This window comes from Pteropus medius, unplaced genomic scaffold (genome assembly GCF_902729225.1).
Source record: "Pteropus medius unplaced genomic scaffold, Ma_sr-lr_union100, whole genome shotgun sequence".
In the NCBI taxonomy this organism is placed as follows: Eukaryota; Metazoa; Chordata; class Mammalia; order Chiroptera; family Pteropodidae; genus Pteropus; species Pteropus medius.
The window spans coordinates 18,341,374-18,361,612 of NW_024349797.1; the positions used below are offsets into that span (position 1 = coordinate 18,341,374).

Here is a 20,239-nt window from a genome sequence, read left to right on the forward strand (position 1 = left end):
AGCAGCGTGTACAGGCTGTGGGAACAGTTCTTGGCCAAAGAAAATAGTGTGAAAGCAAATCCAAAGAGTAAATATTTTAATTTTCTTCAAGAGTATTCTTAACTTCATAATATTTTAAATAGTCACACTAACAAGTTACATTTTCACAAAAATACGTGTATAACATCAGTATTCTTAAAGTATTCACATCCATAATTACATTAGGAAAATTAAGAAACAGTAATGATCCATCGTCAATCGACATAGACAACGTAGGTTCTTTCACTTGTGGCGAGATCAAGTCGACATCAAAGACAGTCGGGACAGCGTGACTGTGCGTGGGACATGGCACCCTACCCTATTTCTCAATGAAAAGTCCTGTGTGACCGGCTCGCTATATAAACAATGTGAGACCAATCCAACGAGAAACCGGAAGCTGCCATTTCATGTACACGAGACCCACTGAAACAGCAAAGTAAACACACTATTTAAAGGCGGGGCTGCCATTTCAACCACACTGGGCATCGGAGGTGTCACCGTGTCGCCAACGGCACATTCACAGCCTCTTGAATCTCTGGGGCTTCCTCTGAAGCAGCTTGCTTGGAACCAAGGGGTTGTTAAGGAGGCGAAAATATCTAACACCTATGGTTTTAAAAAATGCTGACATTTCAAAATGTGAATTGTCGAAATGCTCTTAAATTTCTCATCCCAAAAGAAGCCTGTCAGGGTGGTGTGTTAAGAATGCCTTTTCTACCTCCGATTCGCAGACACTACAGTAAAAGGAAAATACTGCTGATTAAAACGGTTGAGATAAAGATAAACTGGCATTAAAGCACTCCATTATTCTTATATGAAATAACTGACTAATATCTTCCAGGAAACAGAAATAAGATTTTTTGGTAATGGAAAAATGTTTTTGCCCTTCATTATCTACACACTATAAAACATCCTTCCTTTTTAACCTAAGACTCACGAATGTATATTTGGTTTCTTCTCTACGATACCACTTGGTACGTCCAGTTGGTGTTCTTGCGATACAAGAATGCCACTCTGTGCTTGCACAGTCCCTTAGGTCCAAGAAGTTTCAAGAATCTATACACATTCTCTGTCTTAAGTAGGTAAGAGAGCGTGAGGGAAAACGGAGTAAGACTGCTCGGCACGGGACACCAGTCCTGCCAACTCCCCCGCCTCCCTCCGCAACAATTCTGAGGAATGGTACCCACTGCAGGTGTAAGACGGACATGAAGTTAAATTTCACTTAAATCCTCAGCTTTTTACGTACACAAAATTTAGGTTAATGCTGACAACTGCTAATCCTGAAGCCACCTGGTGTGAGTCTGGATCCAAATGGCGTAAGCTCGGCCCTGCCTGCCGTCCCTAGACTGGTGAGCACACGCAGTGCCGAGAAGCTAAGTCACACGCCGTGAGACGAGGCGGGCACCCCCGCGACCCGCAGCCCCCTGCCAGAGTGACAGACTCGTCTGGACTGTTCTGAAACTGAACAAAGGCACCAAACCTGCAGAACTCAGTTTTTAAAGGAGATGCTTAAAGAAATAATTCCCTTAAAAGCTGGAAATATTTTAATAGTATTTATAAGTGACACATAGCAGGAGGGAAGACACACTGGTTTTTAGTATTGTTGCCATTTTAGGCACACTGCTACTTGGGAAGTTTTTTCCTTAAAGTGAATTTTGCACTATAAAACTATTGATGTTAAATATATGTCTTAAGTGGGACTCCAAATTGGACCCAAACTTTATTAAAATGAAAGTTCAATGCTACAATGTCTAGTTGAAACACTGTATCATCTCTACCCTATAGGGCAAATGTTGAGTGGACATTCTACTGGAAACCTGCTAACGGCTGTGGCGCAGACTTGCTCACCTGGACACCTACAGGGACTTGGAGCGACAAGTGGGCACACGCAGGCTACTCCATTCGGAAAGATCACATCGAAAGGCAGCTGTGAAGGCACTGTGGCCATTCAGAAGTGTAAAACTCAGAGATCCAAGATCTAAAGGAGCCCATCGCTCCTCTGTGATGTGACCTAGTCCTCTCACTTGACAATGGCTCCAGGGTGAGGTGTCACAGGTCTGGGGCACTCTACTGGCATTACATCCCGTCCCTCCACTCACACTAGGCACGCATGCACATGCCCGCACACGCATACACACGTGGGCCCTAATCATCTGAAAATCTGTTGGGCTTTGTCATAAGAAACTCCTTTGTTCAGAGAGGGACACAGAGGCTTAGAGAAATTAAGGTCATCTACTTGGTAAGTCACAGATCTGACAACCCAAGGATCCTCCCCAACACCTTTTTTACTGTGCCATCATAACATAAAAGTTTGAAGAGACACTTTTAAAATAAGAAAAACTAAAGGATACTTAATAATGCAGAAGTGTTCATATACAGATACATAAATATCTTAAGAGCATCTTGGTTAAACTGACAATGAATAGACCCTTTACGCTGAATCTTTCTAAGACATAAGGTTTCCGTTCCCACACACAGTCTCTCAACGGCAGGTGAATGAGGGCAGAACAGGGAAAGATCCACGGAGACTGCGGTATAAAGATATGTTTAAATGGGATTTATAAAGCTCATTTGTCAAAAGACAGATTCTTTGAGGCTCACGGTGCAGAGGGTGACCATTTGCCCCTATACGATGTCTATTTGAACTTAGTGTAACTATGAGAAATACATTTAGAAGTCAGAGATTTCATATTTTTAAGCATGACCGAGTGTCTTCCAGATTAACCATCACAGATAAATACGCAGCATGTCCCGTCGTAAGGGAAAACGGAGCACCAGGGACAGAGCGGCGGTGGGAACGCACCAGCAGCAGGCTGCACCCTCGCGACGGCCAGCGAGTCCCTCGAGCCCACATTCCACATGGGCTCCGCTGAGTTAGGACAGCGCAGCCAACAGCTCCTCTGAGCAACGGGTGGTCACTCTGAGCAGGGCCCTTTAAAGCGTTTCAACAAAATCAATGTCATTCAGTATAATTTTTATAAACTCTAAATGTTCAGATTTTGGTTTACATTACTTTGTTAGAGAATTTAGAGAATGAAATTGAACCCCAAACTGAAATGTGGTTCTGAAATACCAAATTCGCCTCGATATTCCCCCACTTCCAAACGTGACAACTCTCACCAGGCAACTTTCAACAGCGGATGCCAAGTCCTCATCTCCTTTCTGCCAGATCAATCTAAAGGCAGAGGCTGAGGTCCTGCGAACAACTTCCCTCCGACTCCTAGGGAATGGCTTACTTGGTATTAACCAGAGTCCATTCTGAGATGGTATTCCCAAGTATCTCGGAAAAAATCATAGTACTGCATCTATGAATATGCTCTAAGAAAAGCAAAATATTCATGGAAGCATAAAACAATTTTACCTTTAAATAAAAATACTTTATTCATCATTCCTGACAGGTTATCAAAATGTACATTGTTAACCAAGTAAAAACGGTACTTCAAAATAACTGACTAGGGCATGTTCGGAGGATTTTTGGTTAATTTTAAAAGAGTAAAAACCACTTCCAATCTCCCTTTCCACACATTCCTCACAAGCTTGCACTACACCTGCTTAAAATCGAACATATAAACAATTATATGGGCCCCAGTTCATTATAGAATGCACATTTTCATTTATAATTAAAATAAATGGAAGTTACTACGTGGGAGTTACCTTCGTCAAAAACTTTCAGACTTACTCTATTTTGTGTAACTTTGTAAATCACATAAAGACAGCACATGACATGTATTAATCTAAACACACACACACACACACACGCACACACACATCACACACACACAATAAAGTGCAACACAACAGCAGAACATGTCTACAACGCTCACGTCCTCCAACTCCCCCAGGAGGATTTTCCGGGTAACCGGAAATAATGCTGTTCCCAGGTGCGTGACACTCAATCCAACAGACTGGGTGACTTATTCGTCACTGATATTTATTTTGAAAATCCTATTTGCTTTGCTTCCCCTGTGGCTTCTATCTCTCATTTTCCATGAAAGTTTCGAAGCTGTGATTCTTTTTGAACCTTGAGAAAAAGTGACTCCTCGGAGCAACATAAATGATGCTTTCGAAGTGCTCGGATGATTCTGAGCACGCCGTACTGTAAAAGGTTTCCAACGATATCTCATCTGTAACAGGAAGAACTATAGTCATTTCAATAAAAGCAAGAATTCCGCTAATGTGGCAGCAAACGCTATAGGGATTTCTGACACCAGCCACTAAACCTTTCTACAGGCAAGTGCCAAACTAGCCCTGAAACATTAGAAGTTTGGTTGCACATTGTTGTGATATTAAATTATTTAACTAAGAAATGCTTTTGTTCCTGAGATGAGCACAACAGGATTAAATGAGTTCCCCCTAACGCTGCCCACGGGACACTCCACTGCTCAGTCCCAGCCTCACTAGCTTCGGAAGAGTCGTGTCTCGAGTATCAGTCAGTCTTCCCCACGGCGCCATTTCTGGGACTCGTCTTGCCGAACATCTGGTCTAATCTGGTTTCTCATGCCACCTAAAACGTTTGCAGTCGCTTCGGTGGCGACGATCAGAGGTTTCACCACCGCCGGGGGGATCTGGCGCAAGACTTCACCCACGGCACCGGTGACCCCTCTGCTCTCGTGCTCTCGAGCTGCGGTCTCGTAGAGGGTGTGAGCCGTGTCTGTGATGCCCTGGAAGCGGGGACGGGAGACAGGGAGTGAATTCCTGGTCAGAAAACCCCTAAATGATTCTGTAACGCGCACGTCGGTGGACTAACATTATGTTTGCGACTAGACCAAAAAGAAACTGCTTTGGAGATAGCCCAGGAAAATCGTTTTTCTGAAAAAATTCTAATTACAAGGACGAGAGGCGATTATTATGATTTCGTATTTTGTTGTCACACATGCAGAAAATGTGGCTAAACCACGATTTCACAAGGAAAAGCTTACAGAAGGATTTAATGATCGAAGAGTAGCTTTCCTGGCACTATTTACCATTCTAGTTAAATCAAACTTAGCAAACAAAGCTTCTGGAGTAAATATAATCACTAAAGGCATATGGTGACAGTTCCTCTGATTCAACTGTAACAAGAAAAGCTAATTCTATTAAGCTCTAGAATATTATTTAATTAGTTTTAAGTTACTGGCTACGTACGAGAAAAGATAACTGTGGAACATTCAATTAAGATAAAGGGCTAAACAGAACATTTTACTGGATTAAGTAGAGAAAATTCTGAGAACATAAAGCAGGAACATTTTTAATAATTAGAAACAAAGCTTCTGTAGCATTTTTCCTCTTCCTTAAAACTGCCTACCGTTAAAATAATCATGACTGCAAAGCTTTAAGGCTGAATATATAAACGTGTAGGTCAAGCCAAAGTGGTCAAACTTCACACGTGACTTTCGAATCTCTACCATCTAACTCTGAAGTGTCTCACGGGACAAGAGGCACTGTGTCACTGTGACCATCTCAGTGAAGGCACAGCGCACGGAGCTTTGGGCTCTCTGGGGAAATCAAGGAACCCTGTCCTAACCCAGAATCTAGCCATCATTCTGACAAGCTAACCAGAGTGCCATCTCTACCCAACATGACAGGCAAAAACATGTAGTACCATCGAGGGAATATGGTACAGAAGAACTAAAAAAATGTAAGTGCTATTTTTAAAACTGCCTATAAGAGCCAATAAGTGAAACCGTGAATACAGTGAAGAAAATGCATACAATTTATACATTTGCCACATCCTCCTCCTCCCCGCTCTCCCAGTGCCGCTCCCTAACCCGCAAACAATAAGAGGGTATTAGTCTGTTATAATATAATGATCACCACCACCTACTCTGGAGACAACAGAAGTAAATACAAATCTCAGCTTCATCGCTTAGCTGTGTGACCTCAGACAAGTCCTTTAAATGGGAGAATTAAAATACTGTGGTGGTGTTTGAATTAAAACAAATTAACACATCCAAAGGGCTTGGTACAGCTTAGCAGGTACTAAATGTTCATTAAATAATTCCCAAGTCACCACCTTACAACCTCCCGACTACCACAGAACAGAATTACAAACAGCAGGGGTGAGCAAACTTTCTCTATAAAGGGCTAGATGGTCTTTGTTGTTTGTTCTTTTTTTTTTCACAATCCTCTGAAACTGTAAAACTCATTACAGGTCCATACAAAAGCAATCATGGGCCAGACCTGGCCTGCAAGCTATAGTTTGCTGACCTCTGACCTAAAGGATGAGCCTATCTATGAAACACATGGGATGTTTTCTCTTGATCTTTGAGTTATGAAAAAGAAGAAGAAGTATTTATCACCATTTAGGAACCTCTATTTTAAAAGCTTCTGATACGAATTCCGATTCAGTCTAATCAGGCACACCCTACCATCTCAATCCATGCTTCCTGTTCTCCCCTCCCTTCATTCTGCACAGGAGCAATTTCACAGAAAGAGAACTAAACATGAGACCCGATACCTGGGTTCCAGTCCTGGCTCCACTACTCTTCTTGCTGGGCCTGTCTCCTCCTCTGAGTGAGGAATGCCACCTATCTTTAAGGGTTACTGTACACACAGCACAAAATAAGCACACAGACACTTATTTTAAAATGAATACAGGTAAAAGTAGGCAAGCGTTATGCAAACTGCACAGTGCTGCATATCCAAGAGCTATTATACCCTGCTGTCAACCGGCCCTGCTACGTCTCGAACCCCGGGACCGTTTTCACAAACCTGACTTCTCACATGTCTACTGATAACTGGCCCAGTCCTGGCATCTGTAGGAAGAGGTCTGACTGGTAATCATCTTTCTTTACTCTCCTGATTAAATCTCGTTTTGAGAAAGGTGACCAGTGGTCTTGCCTTCATTTATCCACTAATACATTTCTGGGGGCCCCCTCAGTGGTCTTCCTACCACCGAGGCCACTTCTGTCAGGCACAAGACTGACCCAGGCACTTCCGCCCATCAAGACATCCTGGGGAAAAGATCGTTAATGAAATCCTAACACACAAATCAATCCTAAGTAAAATGACCTCCAACATTGTGCCATATCAAAAAGAATGTCAAAAAAGATTAACACAGGGGATGACCCTGACAATGGCCTTAAAGAACCAGGGTTCACTGGTGCCACTAAAGTGCAATGTGGCGATGTTTAATAAACGTCAAGATTCAAGTACTTACACATCACCACGTCCACTCTTAACATCTTCTTGCACATATGAACAAAGAGACATTCCTATGGCGGTGTTTTAGAGAAAAAATGGAAACTAACTGTCCACCAACAAGAAAATAAATAAATTAAGCTATATTCACACAATGAAATACTAGAAAAGAGTTTAAATTAGATCTACATACATTGACATGGGTATTTCTTGAATTGACATGGATATTTCTTGAAAGACATAAGTTACAAAATGACACATATAATATGATGCCGTTTACATAACTTTGTAAAACACAGAGTATGTTTTGCTTATGAATGTGTACACGTATAATAAAAGTATAAAAAGTGTACAGAAAAATCCGTGCCACTTTCAGCACAGTAGAGGCAGGGCCATGAGATCATGGTAATTTACCTAAAAAGTTGTTATTTAAACAAATCTGGGGTAAATACATCAAAGCATAAACATGTGTTGGGTCCAGCCAGCACGCACTGGTGTCTGGTCTCATATCCCTGTTTGCTCTGCAGGGACAGTGACCCACCCTTCCCACTGGGTCCCTGCCCTCCCGGGAGCCCACTGGCCACACTACGGCCTCTGCTCTTACCTTATGCAGACACCGCACCTGCTGTTGGTGGCAGTTCCCAGCCACGCCCAGGGGTTTTTGGGAACAAATGCCACCCACAGAGGGCTCTTCGGGTGAAAGCCCAGGAAAGCTAGGGGCTGGCACTGGCTTATCCGCTCAAGTTCACCTACCTCCTTCACGACACTGTAGGCCTTGGCCACGCCTTCCCGCAGGTCCACCGGCTGGTGGGCTAACCGGTGATGAGGGAACCTTCTGATCTTCTTAGGTTCGATAGAAAGGGTCCCTGGAGACACCATGTCATAAGCAGTCTCTGCCGCCGCCTGGGTCATTTTACCAGAAAGCAGAAATGAGTCAGAAGGCAGTCTGGAGTCTCAGGCTCCAGTAGGGCGCCTCCCACAGGGACTGAGGAAGAGCAGAGGGTCTCCCGCACCTCACACGGCTCTTCCGCAGGGTTTGAGTTCTCTACGGGATTTATTATGTTTATAATAAGAACATTAAAGTGTACATTAAAAACTTACTATCTGGATTGACCTTATTTTTTCTGTCTCTTCTCTGTCCTCTCAGAACATCCTCCAACTTACCAAGTTAGTCAAGAACGCACAGTCTGGATAAGGTCGACTGGATCTTAATATAGCAAACCTTAACACAACTCCTATTTGTCTGTAATGCTTTCTTTACATTTACCTATGACCTTTTCACATAAATGTGGTGAAATCAATCCTTGGCTACCTTAATGGCTATAATGGACCTGAAACAGGCAAACGAATTTGACACTGTATTCCACTGCTTCATTCTACTAATTATTTAACACTGGATAGCTAAGCAATTAAAAAAGCATGATATTAAATCATTACGAATAAAATATCTATTCTCAACATTTTGTATATTCTCACAGTATCATTTTAAAAACAAAATAACCCAACTGTTTGACAACAGCTCATCCTCCTTATGTAGATTCAGGTAGTCCGTGGAAAGATACCTGTATAGTCTGGACCATCCTGTTGGTGAGTTCCAGAGCAGCCATGGCTGTGGAGGTGCCGAAGGAGGCAGCGCCTCTCTGAAATCCCCTGACGATGCGACCATCCTTCCGGTACTGCTCTATTGGTAACCAGACCAAGTCCCTCAGGCCTTGCACTAGAACAATAGTCAACACACAGTAGTCAACAGGAGGGCTGGAGCTCTGATCTTTGCTAGCATTCAACCGCAGAAATGGGAGGTAAAGTTCTGTGTGTATGACTACAGACGTAGGTTTTCTAGAAAGATGGTCCTCACTTAGACTCAAAGGCATCCATACCCCAAAAGGGTTCAACATCACTAATCGGGCAACTTAAATATGTTTTGATTTAAAAAAAAAAAAAAACTCACCTAATTGTACTAGTGAGTGCATAGGCCCAACGCCTCCCAGGATCCCTGGCAGCTGGTTCTTCTTTATGTCAGTGAGCCATTCGGTGATTGCATATGAGAATAATTTGTCAACACCTAGCAAACTAGAGCAAATGACTATTAGTATATAGGAAAAATAATTTTACAGCTTTAGATAAGTTTGAGGGATTTTCTTAGTTGAGACAAAAGAAAATTTACAATTTACAAACAAAATATTATAGATGTTCAATCTGAATATATACACACATACAAATGTATACACATATATACGTAATTGTATATGTATATGTATATATATAATTGTATATGTAATTGTAAATGTATACAAATGTATACACATATATATGTAATCCAATTGTAAGTTAATAATGGCTTACGTAATATGTATAACTGTGGTTTTGGTAATATGTATAATGGCTTAGGTAATATGTATAACTGTGGTTTTCCACTCTTCTTATTTCTTAAACATCTAAAGCTCTGGCATAGGATAAATTCAACGTCGATTGCGATATGGTTCTTAGCTACTAAAAACTATTACCTTCTGAACTTCCAGTCTTTTCACTAAACTGATTTACAACTTTAGGAAATTATAAAAAATTATAGCTGTTTTTGAAAAATACTACTTGTCAAGCTACTTCTACTCTCTCAGAATAAAAACTAGCCCCTAATCAGTAAGGATCCTCTAAAAATGAGCTCTCGGTAGACAATACTGTAAAAGAATTAAATTATGTATGCTTTCTAAGGAAATTCAATTTTTAATTTGTTGTAAACAAATTTTAGTTACTACACCTTAAAGCCTCATATAATAAATCAACTTACCCGTGGCGATAGAAAAGCCTCTTCAACTTTAGTTCAGAGCAGTTTAACTGGGCCAGACCAATCAAAATCCCAGCTAATGTACCCTTTAAAATTGAAAAAGGCCAGATTAGATGTAAACTGAGAGGCTCAATGTTTAAAATAGTTTTATTTGAGAAAGTCAAAGCGATATTCACTAATGAAGCTGAAACACTTAAAAATATTTGCAGCAAAAAATACATACTTATTAATACGTATGACCCAATTTATATCAAATTTCACTCATGGGTTCTTAAGCAAATAATATTTAATTTACTTTAAAAATAGAATTAAATTTTAATATCTTGTACTTCATTTCAAACATCTACATAAAACTATAACAGAAAAAGTTTTTTTTTTTAATTGAGTTCATCAGGAAAACAAATTGAGAATATTTTGTAGAATATATTTGTACAAAGTTTCCAAACCTGGTCCATTGAGACATGTTTGCCATGATAATCAAGTCGAATAGGAACTTCTGAGGTGAATCTAAATTCTCTGAAGAAAAAGAAAGAAGGCAATTATTTATATTTAAAATTACTAATAAAGTTACATATAAACTAATTTATTCAACTGGAGAATGAAAATAAAACCAAAAAAAATAATAATGTGAATATCTTAAGGTCTAAATAAAACAGATTGTCTTTTAGCTCTACCTTTTCTAAACTTAATATAACTAAACTGATGTTGTCTTACGATTGCATTTATTTTACTATACTTAAATTTTCTCACAAAAACTTTTTCTTGGTTTACTAAATAATGTTTACCATAGAAAAATTTATTCTAGCAAATATTCTCAATCCATACAGAGAACAAATTAATAAAAGCAACCTTCAACCTTCAAGATCAAGGAAACCAAATAACATAACCATTACTGAGAAGTAAAAAAAAAATGAAATGAGGTATTTTTTAGTTCCATCATGAAGCTGAAACAGCCTGAAAAAATGAACATGAATCCCAGTTTTACCAGTTATGTGAGATGCAATCATGGGCCAGTTACTTAAACTCTCTGAGCCTAAATGTCTTCATCCATAAATTTTCCATGCCATTTACACTGGTGAATTTTGGTGAGCATTCTTGAAATTAATGTTTGTAAACAGGATAGCGACACACAAATATTGGGAATTCTGTGAGAATGAAATTATAATGATACGGTGATGGTATACATCAAACAAAAGGAGCTGGCTTCCAAAAGCTAGATTGTAACGCATTTTTTCTACAGAATTAATGTTAGTGATTTTATCCTAAGCCATCCCACAAAGACCACCTAACCTACACCAAAGTGGACATGCTGTGTTCACATCCATCACACAGCAGCCTGGGGACCTAGGCCCTTCCTCATCTTCCACACACTCATCTCTGTTTGGTTCTCTGGGCGACAGCCCTCGACACCTGCCGCTTCCTTTCTCACTCTTTTTTTTCTCCATGGCACATAACAGAACAAGTCATATATTTCAATTATCTGTAAGCTCAGTTAAATAGGAATTTTTCTCTATTCTGCTCACTGTGCTTAAAATGTGGCGTATATATGGTAAGTGTTCAACAACTATTTGTTGAATAAATAAATGTTGAATAAACGTTGGAGGGGTGACTACTAGGCCATCACTCGGAAAATGCACTGGCTCGGCCATTAACTAATTGTGTGATCCTAAGCAAGTCACCTCGCCTCTGGAATGAACTTCCTCACCTGTGACGTGAGTAATTTGGACAACATCACTGATTACCACCCCAGGAGCTTTTGAGAGTGGAAACAGAAATCTGTAAACTATTTCAAATAGTCTAATGAAAAAAATAAACGCTTACCTAGGTAAGTAAATAAGGTTACACAAGCTGAAAATTTCTGTTTTCAGGTCAGACTTTTAACAATTCAAGTTTTTATATACTGGTTATCCAGTGCTTATAAAAACCAAATTGGTAATTTATATGTGATTAATATAAAATGAAAATTCAAATTATTACTTAGGATACACAATTTTTGTGGTAGAAAAAAAATTTTAATAAAAATATCAATGTGGGAAAATAATAAAAGAGGTTCTTCTTTTGTGATGGAAAGGTTCAGAACCACCAGATACCTACTGTCCCAAGATCTTTCCAATTCTGTTATGTTTTTCTATCTTTCATCAACATACAGAGATTTAAAACATGAAAAACACTTTAAAATAGTTATATTGCCTACTATGGGCCAAAGTCTAACCTCGGAACTTAGAGGGAAAGATAGAATTTGAGACCATTGACGTCTATGGAAGAGGAGCACAGAAAACCAAGAAAGGTAGCTAACTGTCACTCATAACACAGGTGGCACTGACCTTCATCTTCTCTCCTTCCAACAGAGCCAAGGCTCCATGCCTACCACCAAGGGTTGGGATAGAAAGAAAATGGCATGAATGAATGGGTCTGAAACAAGGGATAAACCCCAATGTGTAAGCAGCTAGCCAAAGCGGCTGGGCAGTAGTCACAGCGCAGTGACACAGGGGACCTGGGTTTCCTGAGAGTGCCGACGTAGCCAAGGAGGGAAGGGTCAGGAAAGACACAGCAGTGATGGAGGAGGACAAAGAAAACTAGATGGAAAAATTCCCATCATGAAAAAGAGAGAAGTGCTGCAGCTGAGGTGGGTAAAGGAAAGAGGAAAAGGACCGCCTGGTGTTTGCAGAGGCACCAGGAAGAGAGGCGCAGAGGGAAAAAGAAGCTAAGAGAAAAAGGAAACTCCTACCACAGAATCGAGAGATGACTCCTCGACCAGGGCTTACTGTGTGTACATGAGAGGTGCAAGTGGGGAGGGACCACATATGAATAAATACACCAGATGATTACACGGCAGTACAAAGAAAAGCCGATGGAACCTCATGAATATCTGTACACAAACGCGTCAAATGACAATCTTCAAAACTCTAAATTAACTTCATTTGTTACCAAAATTAAATGATTTACCTAAAAAACACAGGCTGATCACTAAATGACTCTTCTTCAGCTGAGAACTCCTTCTGCTCCTCCCCGTTAACCACTTCCGCTGAATTGGCACTATCATTTTGAGAAGGTTGCTTTGGCCCAGGGAAAGAAAGAACTAGATTTGGCTCCTTTGAGGTACTTAAATGCCTTGGCAAACTGCAGGTGACATCAGCTCCAGGAGACTTTTTAACTGAAAATGTAATGTGTACGTTTGAAAAATTAGGTAGGCTTCCTTACAGCAACCATTTAAATCAATCTAGATTTACCTTGTTTTGCTACATTTCATTTAATAAACACAATTAATACTACAGAGAAAACTGACTTCCACCTTTTAAATTACTAGTTTTACATAAATTACATTTGCATAATTTAACAAAAATAAACACAGAACATATTTATATAAATAAGAATAAAGACTGTATAAGTGCATTCTCAAAAAGGCTTCATAACCATCAAAATCAATCCAAGTACTTGTTACAGACTTTTTGAACTACACATATTTAGTACCTTCTGGATCTGGAGTCATTAGAAGCTCTACTTCAGTAGAAAGACTTGTGAAGAAATCCTTCAGGAAAAACAAGGCATCCTAAAATTAAGAGATGTAATTATAAGTAATATGGGGGGGAGTATATCTATTTCTAAAACTATGTTAAAAGTCTAAAGTCTATATCTATTTCTAAAGTATGTTAAAGTCTCAAATTTTACTCATTATTCATATATGGCTATAACTCATTGAGTCCTCTGTCAGGCATTGCTCCTGTTCTTTCTCTTTCCCTCTCTCTCTCACACACACCCCCTCTTGGTAAGTCTCACAAGTCTATGAGAAAACTAATTTATAGATGTGAAAATGAAGACACGGAGAAGTTAAAAATTTACATAGCTATTTCTAAATCAAAGGACACTTTTGTTTTCTGAGCAATACAGCATTCTCATTTGACACAAGTTCTTATTCTGCATTCGTAGCAGTAATATTATAACAGCAGCTAGCACGCCCTGCATACTTATGTGTGCCTTAAAAGTTCTTAATGTCTTATTTCTACTTTTAACACTATGTAATATCGCCTTAATACATTTTCTTCATTGAACACGATATTCAAAATAAAAATTAAATAAAATCATCCACTCAATGTGGCCTCTCCTAAAATATAATTACAAACAAAAATGTACGAATCTGTCTCAATGTTATATATACAAACCACATTTTCCTGTTATAAGCAACTTCATTTTTCCTACCTCACTCAAACTGACAAATCCATTTTGGAAAGAATAAGAAAATTAAATTCTTGAGCCTGTTCTTTCTTACCCTTCCCTTCCATTTAAAAAAATTCTAAATACTGAACCAAAATGCAACGGGAAGGTCCAATATAAAGTCTACTATTTGGTAACACACCAAAAGTTTGCCTGGCAAGTCCAAAGATCTGATGAACTACTGACCACATTTATCAGAAGTGTAAGTGATGGAAATCAGAAAGGTATTTTTCTAGGTAACAGGACATATGGGAGACTGAGGAATGGAACTGAAGAACCAGCAGGAAGTTTCAACAGGATTAAAAATATTCTGGTTCTTGCAGAAGGATAGTGGGTTCATGAATTGTTTGTTATATCATTATGCTTTACACATATATGTATATTTTATAAATTATTTACAACATACACATTTATTACATATTACTACATATACATACCAAATAGTACATGTTAATAAAATGTTAAAGTTAATAGTATATAAAATGTTATTCTTTGGCCACTAGATGGTGATATTTTAATGCTATAAATGTTTTGACACCATGACTGCATTAAAAAAAAATTATAGAAAATTCCAGGTATAAATGTATTCTTAAAAAACGAAAGACTAAAGAGACAGTGGTTTTTAATCCATTTTCTACAAATGCACAAAACAACAAAAGAATACTAATTATCAGCTTTTCAAAATGTTCTCAGAATTTTTTATTTTGGTATTTATGCTAAACTGTTTTAAAACCAGCAACACAGTGACAGTTCACAAAAGAAAATATACAAATGGTGAATAAGCACATGAAAAGATGCTCAGGATCACTAGTCATCGGGAAATCCAAATTAAGACCTCAATGATCACTAAGTAAAACAGCTCAAATGAAAAAGACCACAGCAACACTCACAGGTCACTGGTAGGAATATACAATGGTACAACCACCATGGAAACTGTCTGGCACTTCTTATGACAGTTAAACACACATCTACCTTATGGCCCAGAAATTCTGTTTATAATACCCAAGAAAAATGAAAACGTATGTCCTTAAAAAGACTTGTACACAAATTTTATAACAGCTTTAGTCATAAGAGCCAAGAAGAAGAAAATCTAAATGTAAATAAATGAGTAAATGGATAAATTGTGGTATATCCATACAATGAAATCAGACTGCTGATACGTGCCTCAACACAGGTGAATCTCACAGACACGATGTTGAGGACAGGAAGCCAGATACAATTCCACTTATGTGAAGTCGTGGAATGCGAAAAGTCAATCTCTGGTGGTGGAAATGACATCAGTGACTGCTTTGGGCAGTGGAGACTGACTACATTGTAGGGGACTTTGTGGGTACAGAAAATGTTCTATATATTTCAATTAGTATATGTACTGGTCAAGCTCAAACTGTACACCTAAAATCTGTACATTTTATTATATGCAATTTATACCTCAATACGAACAACTTTTTTACACTTTAAAAAATTTGTTATTATGTATACTCAACTATGACCATCAAACAGTTATTTCTAGCTTTAAGGTCTTATGACAGAGGATATTAACAGTGCAATATGACTTAAAGTGTTAAAAAGAAGGATTTCTGGTGCCCTACACAGGCAATTAAGCAGTGATGCTGAAAGCCCACGGAGTGCAAAGTGGTCCTGCCACACGGTCCTCATTTCCAGCCTCAGCTGAGCATGGACTTCTCTTATCTGAATGTCCTTACATCTCATCTCACAATCTGAGTTAGGCCCTAAACATCTTTACAAAACTCTGAACGTAGCTAACTCCACCACATTCCGTAAGGCCTGCTCAAGTGTCGCCTCCTCCAGAAAGCCTTTCCTGATCACTGCTCAATCTTCCCAACTCCCAGCCTGGCTTAGGAGCCCTCTTCTGGCGTGGGCAGATCATCCTACGCCTAACTTTATCACTTGGACGCACCACAGGTGTTAAGTCATGTTCGATGCTGGTCTCCCCACTGCACAGAGACCCTTGAGGATGAAATGTTTCTTCATCTTTGCATCCCTGGCATCCTAGTACAGAACCCGGGACGAGGCTGGCACTCAGCAAATGATTTGGAATCAATGCATCTTCCCTGCACAGATTTCCAGGCAGTACGACACTAAACTAGGCTGGGGCAGTCAGGAGATCTGGCCCATTCGTGCTTCTGTCTCAACTGCCTAGTTCATGACCTTCGCCACCTATTTACGCCCAGCCCCTAGATGGAAACCATTCCATCTGCCTAGTGTCCTGCCTACCCTGCAGGCACACTGAACCTTGCAGGCAACTGCACTGAACTTCAACAGCAACGCAGCTTTTTAACTCATTTCCCGTTTGCCCCGAGAATACTTGCTGGTGACACTGGTGGCTGCAGCCTTTACCTCGAGATAATTTGTGGGTTACAGTCCTAACATTACCCCCAAAGTCTGCCACAAAATATCTTGCTATTATTATTTTCACATAGCTCTAGTATGCCGATAGTCTTTGGGAAAAAAATGACATCATTCTATTTACAGCATTTTGTTTTTAGTCGTGGTATTTTCATTTACAAAATATAATAACTGTCAATCACTGAAAATGTCAAATCCTAGAAAATATAGTAATTACATGCATAATGTTAAATTAACACTGGCGGCGAGCTGCATCTTTTTTCTAAATGAGCAAAGGGTTAAAAACATGAGAAAACAAAGTGTGGCTTTCGTATTCACTGTCTATGACCCAGTGAAGAGAAATAAAGGCAGAGATATACTTGGTAAGAAAAATACTACTCAAAGCATTATCAGTCGTCAACTGATTACTTTTAAAAAAGAATGAAGAACTCAAACATTTGGTTTCCTATTTGCTATCTCGAAATACAGCGTGTCAACCTTAGAAAATGCAAACCGAAAAGGATTTCTCATACGGTGACAGATTTCACTAAGGCTTACACATTTGTAGCCTGGCTTTGTTCTCCTAGTTTTCTCATCTTGGGGAATTATTTCCCATTCCTCCTCAGCTTAGTCATAATATTTATTTCCCTGACTGTTTTCTCTAAGATTAATGGTTTCCCTTTTAAAATCATAATTTTTTATAGTTCTAAAGAAGAAATTAAGCTCAATATTAAAGAAAAAGTCTATTAAAGAAAATTGGACTTGCTAAATCTGGTAAAACTGTATTATAAAGATGGATCTTGCTCAAATTCTTGCTCTCATGTGATTTCCACAGATCAAATTCCCCATAAATCCTTCATCATATTCCTACTAGGCCAATGTATGGATAAATTAAAATATGGGTATCAAAAGATATTCTCATAATGAGAAAGCATAAATCTAAAGTACTCATTGGTAAGTCTGATCCAGCTCAGAAGCTACAAATATTAAAGTTTTGCTAAACTTCTGTGCTTCACTATATATTTTCTCTGAGATTTTTTTTACAATATTATTTAAGCTTATTTCTGAAGTACCTGTTACTTATTTAAATGAGTCTTCATTGAGTCAACATTATTCAGTCAATATTAAAGTGAACAAATAACACCTCACACATATCCTGCTTCCAAACCAGAACGCACACCAATATAAGGTATAAAAGGAGAGTTTTATTTCAAAAGCAGATTTTTAAAACATCATGTTTTCTTCAGGTGATATATGATTCAGTTTTAACAGTTTTGATTGTTGTGTGTCACACACCAAACTAAACATTTTACATACACTAGTCTCATTTAATCCTTCTTACTTAAAAAATGATGCTACACGTATTACTATTTCTTCCTTTTATCAGTGAAGAAACTGAGGCTCGGAGAAGTTAAGTAACAGCCAAAGCCACACTACTAGCAGAGAGAACTGGGACTTAACCCAGGTCTGACCCCAGGCCTATGCCCCTCGCCCCACACTGCACCCCTATGGACCATCGTATTTCCACATGCCATGAATCCAGTTTGGAGAAGAGGGACCAATTACGTTTTAAACATCTCTCTGCAAAGCAAAATCCAGAATAATTTGATTGGATGCTTGTCAGAATGTGAGAAAGTACGTTTCTTTATGTCTTTCCATAAATCTTTGTTGTTTGTGACCTGTTTAGGTGCCAGTTTACAAATCTGTCATTTTACCCAGGGCAGAAGAAATTCTCTTCCAGGTGCTGAGACACAATCCTTTATATCTTTGAATCATATATTTGAGAGATTCTTTTAATACTCTCTGAAAACACCTGCACATCTGCATTAGGAGTATATACACAAGAATAAGAGAGAATGAGAAGCAGGTTCACATGCTATGTCGCATAGACAATGAGTAAGAGACTAGAGAAAATAATCTAAGAACTTTTACTCACCGATAGTTCAGACTCCAAATGCCTAATGAATTTGCCCTGTTCTTCACCAGAAAACTTGCTTTAATTATTCAACTTTCATAAAAGTTTAATAATAATAAACATATAATTCAACTGAATCAGATTTCCCATTCTGGGATATATATTTCATCATAATCCCGTGAATTATGTTTGCAGTACGAACCTGGTCAATATTGAGGCGAAGTGGCATTAGTGACACTCTCAGGCAGCACTCCTGTGGTGACCGGCCAGACTCTGGACGAACGTGTAAGGCTTTAACTGTCAACTACAAATAAGAAAGAGAAAAACATGTTTTCCCCAATGATATTATGACCTTGTTTTCATTTTAAAAAGGAAAAACAAAAAAAGCGGAGGGATCCCATTTCAATTTTCTATGTTAGAACAAAAAGTGGGGTTGTTTACCCTCTTTCTTCAAAAGCCTATATCAAAATTTTGGGTCACATACTGCCTAAAGAACCTGATGAAAGATATGGATTCTTTTTAGAGGAAAAAATGCATATAATATATGTGCTGTCTCAAAGGAGTTTGCTAAGCCCTGAAGCTAACCTATAGCCTGTCTTCCAAAGACAGCCGCTATGCCATTTTCTCCCATAAGTCCTGACCGAATCATTTCTATTCCACTCAAATTTAAAGTGTTAGAAATATGAACACTTCTGGCAATACCAAATCTTTTGAGTAGATCACTGTGGACTTCTGGGTTCCCCCGGTTTTTATTATATTGGTAATTATAGATAATGGAATCTAGAAGTGACATGCAAAGTAATTTTTAAAACATATAACTTTAAGGAGCGTATTTAAAAAAAATTTACATACTAAATTTAGAAAAAATATCCAGTGATTTTCCCCAATCTAAATGTTCTGCAGTTAGATATAATAAAAACACTTTTCTAAATCTCACGTAACAAAAAACACTTTTAAATCTTACCATGTTGGAATGAGCTTTCCGAGGCATTTCTTTACTGCAGTACAGATACAAAAACTTATTCATTTGTGACGTTGCCAGCCGGTCTCGAATTTCGAGGTCCTGCACGATGAACGCCTGCCGAGAGACAGGGCACTCCGAGAGGCTGGAATTGCGCCCTGGCTGGCATGGGGGGTAGACCTCATGCTGGAACTTCACCTTCGCAGACAAGGAGAAGGGGGCACAGAGCAATCATTACATTTCATTTAAACTAGATCTTCTCTTTACAACGCAAAACACCACATTTTTGAAATTGCAGGTTTCGATTCCACTTTTAGAGAATAACGTAACACTCCATTTGTTCACTTATTTATTGATCTTTGTGTACTCTACCACACAAGGATAAGCTTGACTGACATTTATTTGACCTTGGGAAAATCCCTGTCCTTTTCAAGCAAACCCTCAACAGGAATCAGACATAAAATTATCATCCTGCATTTCTTTGAAACTGCTTGAAAATCCATCAATGGAAGCAGATTCAAGTTCCAAGGAGGGCAAGGATACAATTAAACAGATGGAACTGGCATTCACCATTAATATTTCCACATTAAGCACCCCAATACATGACACACTGACAGAATTAAATGCAGATAATGTCGATGGCAGCCCAGCCCTACTGGTCCCTAGACGTTCAGAGGACCTGACACATGTGTGATCCCACAGCCAGCCTTCCCCACATAGATACCCCAGGGCAGTGGTCCTCCAAGTGTGGTCCTGGGAAAGTAGGATCAGAATCACATGAGACTCATTAAAAATGCAAATTCGTGGGACCCACCTCAGATCTACTGAATCAGAAACTTTGGGGCCCAGCACCCTTTGTTTTAACAAGCCCTCGAGGGGATTCTGATGC

The 20,239-nt window shown here is 39.0% G+C and overlaps 1 protein-coding gene across 2 annotated transcripts in view; it reads right to left on the bottom strand.

The window, feature by feature from the left end:
• Window positions 1-3,370: 3,370 nt before the first annotated feature.
• Window positions 3,371-20,239, bottom strand: part of ATG2B (autophagy related 2B) — a 56,976-nt gene continuing 40,107 nt past the window's right edge. For both annotated transcript variants that reach the window (XM_039884161.1, XM_039884159.1), the window contains exons 33-42: window positions 19,354-19,548; window positions 18,592-18,693; window positions 13,388-13,466; window positions 12,863-13,070; window positions 10,363-10,432; window positions 9,920-10,002; window positions 9,083-9,204; window positions 8,697-8,851; window positions 7,888-8,037; window positions 3,371-4,676 (exon numbers count right to left, since the gene is read on the bottom strand). In XM_039884161.1, the coding sequence (XP_039740095.1) occupies window positions 4,446-4,676; window positions 7,888-8,037; window positions 8,697-8,851; window positions 9,083-9,204; window positions 9,920-10,002; window positions 10,363-10,432; window positions 12,863-13,070; window positions 13,388-13,466; window positions 18,592-18,693; window positions 19,354-19,548 (1,395 nt within the window). In that variant the 3' untranslated portion in view covers window positions 3,371-4,445. The remainder of the gene's footprint in view (window positions 4,677-7,887; window positions 8,038-8,696; window positions 8,852-9,082; window positions 9,205-9,919; window positions 10,003-10,362; window positions 10,433-12,862; window positions 13,071-13,387; window positions 13,467-18,591; window positions 18,694-19,353; window positions 19,549-20,239) is intronic.